The sequence below is a fragment of the Panicum virgatum genome, chromosome 6N (genome assembly GCF_016808335.1).
Source record: "Panicum virgatum strain AP13 chromosome 6N, P.virgatum_v5, whole genome shotgun sequence".
In the NCBI taxonomy this organism is placed as follows: Eukaryota; Viridiplantae; Streptophyta; class Magnoliopsida; order Poales; family Poaceae; genus Panicum; species Panicum virgatum.
The window spans coordinates 425,805-431,887 of NC_053150.1; the positions used below are offsets into that span (position 1 = coordinate 425,805).

Sequence of the window (6,083 nt, forward strand, 5' to 3'; positions counted from 1 at the left end):
AATAGAGCTCTCACAATGCTCCCTTTGCTCACACACGCTCAATCTCTCAACCCAACTAAAGGATATGTAATCTAGTTAGCAGAACTCACAAAGAGTGTTGAGAAGAGTTTGTTGGTCAAGAATAATGCTATAGGAAGCTCAAAGATACCAGGGAACCAGCAGCCCACGCAAGAGGGGGCTGAGGGGAATAAATACCCACACTCAAAAACTAGCCGTTGAGCTTGTAAGAACAGGCCGGTCAGACCGTCTGGCCAAAACTAGCCATTGGCCAAAAATAAATTATTACAACATTTAAAGTTACTACTTTCAACATTACAAAAAATATATAAAAATGACTCTGTCATCTGATCCTATGATAGAAAATTCCCGCCGCAATATGACACAATGTTTCATACAACATCCCATAAGAACGACAATATGCAGAAATATGACGCTTACCTTTTGCAACATTTAAAGATTATAGTTGCGAAATTTTTTAACTATAATTGCAACATTAAAAATATTTTTTAAAAAAATTAATAGAACAAATAGAATTAGTCAATTATATTAAAAATGTGCAACATGCAACTATATCCAGAATAAATTTATGCAACGTCCTAAAGCAATTGTTGCAACATCATCTCAAACATATTGAAAATGACCACCGCAACATCACATATCGATCCATAGTACAACCTTAAAGCAACTATTGCAACATCAATAATTAACTAAAATGCTCACTGCAACATTATTAATCAACTCTTACGACAACATCATGGTATGTCTATCGCAACAACAAAAAAACTCACGTGAGAAGTCCATCGCAACATCCATCATACTTATTAAAACAAAATTACGTGCAAAAAATTCCCACCTCAACATTGGTGCGCTTGGTGAGAGTGTCCGATTTTTGTTTTGGCATCGGACATCTTAATGCTAGCATTTCCGTTCCGATAAATCTTGTTTTGATCACCACTGGCCATAAATGAGTCCCACGTAATCAGATCCCAGCCATACAAAAATCCTCCTCACTTCCAGTAGAACCAGATCACAGTGGTGAAGGATTTTGATTCCATGATTTTGTTGGATCATGGAGAAAAGCCAAGGATAACACATCTCGTATTGGAAATATGGTAGAATTTCTCATCTTTTGCTCAGAAAATTCTTCTGCATTAGGTGATATTCGGCAAAGATTTGCTCAGTCTTCTTCAAAAAATTATTTGCTCGAGTCTACAGTCTGTACCGATGTGAAGGGCAAGGACACTGCTCTGTTAATCAATACCGTTACGTCTTGTGCAACCAAACAAAGCAGGGGATTTAATCAATACATATACGTCTTGTGCAACCAAACAAAGCAGGGGATTAAGTCAATACCGTTACGTCTTGTGCGACCAAACAAAGCAGGGGATCAGTGATCCCTCCACCAATCACCCTGCAATCCATTTTCCATACCGTTTACGATACCAGTGTTGAACCAAACAGTATCTTGATTGTTGTGTTTTTGCCTTCCTTCTGTGGTAACCTTCATTGTTTTTTTTTTGGTTTATATGTTTGGATCCGTGGACTGTATGTGGAAAATCCACATTTGGCTAATACATCGCTAAGAGGATTTGCACCAGAATATGCATAAGTTCCAGACCACTTCCTTTATCTTATAGGTTCAAAATATTTACAAGAAAAAAGTACTGCGAATGTTGTTCAGAATGCAATGCAGAACTCGAGCATCCAAATACAACCGAATTAGAAGGAAAAAAATTGCAAACTACTTGTCCTGCTCAGATGTAGGCTCATTGGCAGCACTTCCAATGTTCTCCCAAAATTTCTCGTCTCCATCCACCAGGAATCAACAAGTTAGACTCATCCCATTGTGATGGTAACCCACTCATGAAAGTTGACAATGCCTTCAGTTCTGAACTTATGGTGAATTCATATCCTCAAAAGCCATCTTTGGCGCTGCTACAGCCACATCATCAAGTTGGGTTTAGGGGTTTGTCTGCTGAATGGCCTTCTCCGCACGGATAATCTTTACACAAACACAAAGGTGAAAATGAGACATCAAGAAAATATATCAAAGTGGCTATTTAATCTAAGTACCTCATGAGCATAGGTTTATGCAACCAGAAATTTTGTTCTAGCTTTACATGTTTTAGCGAGCTATATCACACACAATTTAAGGTTATGATTGCTATATGAACACAGGGACTAAGAATTTGCATACAAATTTGCCGGGCACGGAGTTCTTGTAGATAATGAGTGCATCCCCTGCCTGGAGACCATGCGTCTTCACAAATTCACCTGACAAAGAGAATTGAAATGGTTCAATCTATCAATTTCTGGATAGCCAGTAGCCCACAAAGCATTTGAAACTGTATCCAAATTCCACACTGAAGCTGTGAAGCGTACCTGCAGCTTCCAGAATATACATTCTGCTTTTGTTATTTGGCCAGAATCTGGAATGGCATAGAGTAAGTATCAGTGCGCATTTGAATTTAGCGACACGAAGGTGCATCAGTTTTTGCATACTGTGCCTATTATGATGCAATGAACCCAGAACTCTGTGCCAACTGCTTTTCCTGACCTCCAAATTTAAGAACATGAATCGATTTAAAAAACTCGGCCGGGTGGGGAAAGACCGCCCCACCGGTATTAGCTTAAGAAGAAGCCTCGGCTTCCCCGACCGAGAAAATCCCCGAACCCTGTCCCCGCCCTGACACTGGGAGACGTAACCCCTGGGAACTACCTGCCTGGGCCATGTAAGGGTCCTCAGGCCGACCTGGGTCGTCTCACAACCAGTGCTTTGGCACACGGGGCTAGCGAGGGGATTTTTTTACCCTCAGCCTGAAATTCGCTCCCACGGGGAGTCGAACTCAGGACCTGAGGGGTGCCGCCGGAGTGACTAACCAACTGGGCTAGCATCCTTTGGCAGAACATGAATCGATTTATACGATGCCTTCAACTTCCCAGCTTTTTTCAGGAAAGAAGTTATGATCTCTGGGTAAGACGCAGCATCTAAAAGATATCATACCTATACTTAAATTTCCATGTAACAGGAAGCACCATGTCATCCATCTGCAGTATCAGAGGATCACCTTGCACCAATGGTGGAAGACTAGCCTCAGCATCCTTCTGCAAAAGATTAAGACAGTTACATACATCATGCGGTGTAGTTGACAGTTGCCATAATTCTCCCAGAATACAAAGGACAGATAATTCAAAACGACAGAATATACCTTGGGAAGCACAATTCGCCCGACATTTGCAACATCACTCTTTGTCAACTCTTTGCGCAAAACGACTTGGTACTCTCCAGAGTTGAACTTCTGAAAGGCATATGTGTCCCATGACCAAAGTGGCACAAGAAGGAAAACAACTCGTTAATTGCAGGACAAGTATTCTTTTCTGGTAACATTACATACCAAATGCAGATTTGTCACAGGAGAAGAATACATATCACGTCACTCACCATGGTGCAGCTCTCATGACTAGGCTTCGACTCAGGAAGAGTGGCAGCTGTGTCAAGATGGACTTCCTCACTGTTTATAGTGTCCATGTCGTCACTGTTTCTAACCACTGTAGGCAAATCCTGCGTGTCAAGCATCAGAGCAGCAGTAAAAATTAGGCAGGGTCATGAAAATAATGAAATTTGCCATAACCACGAAGATTGATATCGTTACCTCTGAATTCTCAGCTTCTTTGGCAGGTAGAGATGCTTCCATGGGAGACATGTGGGCGCATATGTTTGGTCCAAGGGACATTGTAGTGAAAGAGTCAAATCCAAGGCTGGATGCAGAACCTGCTGTTTCCATAGAATATGTAGAACCTAGTTGAGGTGGCATCATGTCAGATTGGTTCAGCACTAGAGGGTAATAATTCGGATATGCTGACTATTTTGATTCCGCTGCAAGCACAGAGAATAATATAATGGTATAGAACTAAAGTTCCAGCCTACATGCTTGTGATGGTCAGAAGGACATGACATAATAATAAATAAACAGAAGAAAGAAAAAAGAAACAAAATTAGTAAGTGCGGTGAGCTAAACCTAATTATCTATGTCTGTGATGTTGAAAGGAATGAAAGCATGTGGCTGGTCTGGCTTTGTTTGGTTGTTCCCGAATATGAAAGGATTGCATACCTGAATCCTTGTCCGGCGGGATGTGAGTATGGCGCAGTGAGCGGGGGTTGTCCTCATGTGGTGCGGGATAAGAAGAGTAGGGCATCGCGTTCTTGCTAAGCATGTAATGGGACCATAGCGCGTAAGACTGGGAGAGGTTGTATGGGAAGGGTGGTGCGTTGGTGGTAGCGGGGGCGGGCTGGGGAGAAACGGACGCGAAGGCACTGCTGGAAGCGCTCCAGTCGGCAAAACCTCTTGAGTGCTGAGAGTGGGGAGCAGCATTGTGCGTGGACGCGGCTGCATCAGCTGCTGGCCCTGCAAATATGTGTGTACATAGGTAGGGGTGAGAAAGTAGTAAATAGAAGCATGCTGAAGGAAGGAAGGCAGGCAGGCACACATTAGTACTCCTACATAGTAGTTTGAGCAAATAAACATAGGTAGATTAAGGCATTTGCTGCCTTAATTCAGTGGAGTAGCTGCTAGTAGGGGTGAGTTGGCAGGTTGATTTCGGTCGGAGTACAAGCCAAATACAATAATATACTAGTCGGTTGTCCTCCCTCCGGCTCCGGCTCCCACGAATGAATGAATAATATATACATAGATAGATGAGAGTTCCAATCGGTGGTGGAGAATGCGGGCGGGCAATGAAGGGGTAGAGATCCTCGTGTAACTAAGCGGCAGACAGTATGTAGGTAGGGGCGGAATGGGTTTGGTGCCCTAATCCTTGCATCCCCATCCGGTGGGGAACCAAGGAATGCGGAAGCGAAGGAGAAGAGACTGACCGGCGGCGGGTGGCCCGACGTGGAAGGGGAGGGGAAAGGGGTGCAGGCCCTGGGTGGGGTTCTGCACCGCGGCGAGGAGCGCCTGGTAGTGGTACTGGTGGTGGGGGTGGGAGCCGCCGCCGCCCCCGCCCCCGCGTCCGTCGCCGTCGGGACTCCCCATCTGCCCCATTCCCGCGATGCGCCGCCGCGGGCGAGGGTGGGGGAAGGAAATGGATTGGCGGATGGATGGATGGATGTGGCCGCTTGCTGGTGCTTGAGTTGATGCCAGCTGCTGCGGTCACGAGATGAATGAGCAGCTGCCTGCGCGCTCCGTCCGACGGACCGACCCTCTCTCTCTCCTCTCTCTCCTCTTCCTCTTCATGTATGACCCTCTCGCGACCCCAGCACAGCAGGACCCCAGCCAGCCAGCCCGGGCGTGGTGGGGTGTGGTCCTGCCTTTCCCTGTCTTTCTCTACAGACTACACACTACACCAGTCACCAGGCACGCTACTCCAATACAGGAGAGCACCCTACAACAAGGCAAATACTACAAATTAGAGAAACACTTTGTTCACCCCAAGGGAAATCCAATCAATCCTCACCAAACATTTAGTATTACTGGTGGCTGATAATAATTTGGTGTGAGAAAAAATAACTACTGCTGGTTGCCAGCAGAACAGGATCTCACTTAATTTCTTCCCCCCAATCCCAATTTCCAGCCAGAATCTCAACAATCCTATCTGGGACTGGAACCCAAATCTTCCTCCTTACTAAATATCTAGCACTATCCTATAGTACTAAATAAATAAATAAATACAATTCAGATTTGCTTTCCTATAGTACTAAATAAATTGGAATTCAGATTTACTACCCAAATCTTCTATTTACACACTTGCTACCCTAGCTACCTGGTATTCACTACTCTTCCGGTGCTCCTGCCTGCGTGATTTTAACAGCAACCACCAAGTGACCATCCTGCTTCCACATTTCGATATCAAATTCCTTTCAGGGAGCAATACCAATTGATGCTGACTTGTATAATTTCTGAGAATGCTTCTACTACTTGATAAAATGTTTGGTTTGCTGCGAGTGCATTCTGCATTTGCGGCATGCTAATGTAATGCAACTATAGAGAGGGAACAGTGGTTCTGAATATTTTCAGTATCCGTAACCAAAGCAGCATGCACCATCACCTGCATTGACCACAACCACTGCTCAGGGAGGGATACAA

The 6,083-nt window shown here is 44.4% G+C and overlaps 1 protein-coding gene across 3 annotated transcripts; it reads right to left on the reverse strand.

The window, feature by feature from the left end:
* Positions 1 to 1,602: 1,602 nt before the first annotated feature.
* On the reverse strand, positions 1,603 to 5,223 carry LOC120679330 (B3 domain-containing protein IDEF1-like). 3 transcript variants are annotated; one of them, XM_039960901.1, is made up of 9 exons: positions 4,871 to 5,200; positions 4,113 to 4,409; positions 3,654 to 3,799; positions 3,443 to 3,562; positions 3,210 to 3,299; positions 3,005 to 3,105; positions 2,383 to 2,429; positions 2,198 to 2,274; positions 1,603 to 2,002 (listed from the first exon to the last, which is right to left on the reverse strand). In XM_039960901.1, exons 1-9 carry the CDS (start codon positions 5,040 to 5,042, stop codon positions 1,961 to 1,963), a joined length of 1,092 nt encoding a protein of 363 aa, XP_039816835.1. In that variant the 5' UTR covers positions 5,043 to 5,200; the 3' UTR covers positions 1,603 to 1,960. The 3 variants fall into 3 exon arrangements, 2 of the variants coding, with proteins under 2 accessions (XP_039816835.1, XP_039816836.1); XM_039960902.1 differs by having other exon boundaries at positions 1,609 to 2,002; positions 4,113 to 4,406; positions 4,874 to 5,223; XR_005677137.1 differs by lacking the exons at positions 1,603 to 2,002; positions 2,198 to 2,274; positions 2,383 to 2,429 and adding an exon at positions 2,436 to 2,583 and having other exon boundaries at positions 2,919 to 3,105; positions 4,871 to 5,203.
* Between the last annotated feature and the right edge of the window lie 860 nt (positions 5,224 to 6,083).

Bases quoted from the DNA above. Each gene is read 5' to 3' on its own strand.
- LOC120679330 (XM_039960901.1), bottom strand. From the start codon at position 5,042: ATGGGGCAGATGGGGAGTCCCGACGGCGACGGACGCGGGGGCGGGGGC. The intron at 3,800-4,112 runs GTATGCAATCCT...CACCTCAACTAG, and splicing joins CCCGCCGGACAAGGATTCAG to GTTCTACATATTCTATGGAA. The intron at 3,106-3,209 runs GTATATTCTGTC...AATCTTTTGCAG, and splicing joins GGCGAATTGTGCTTCCCAAG to AAGGATGCTGAGGCTAGTCT.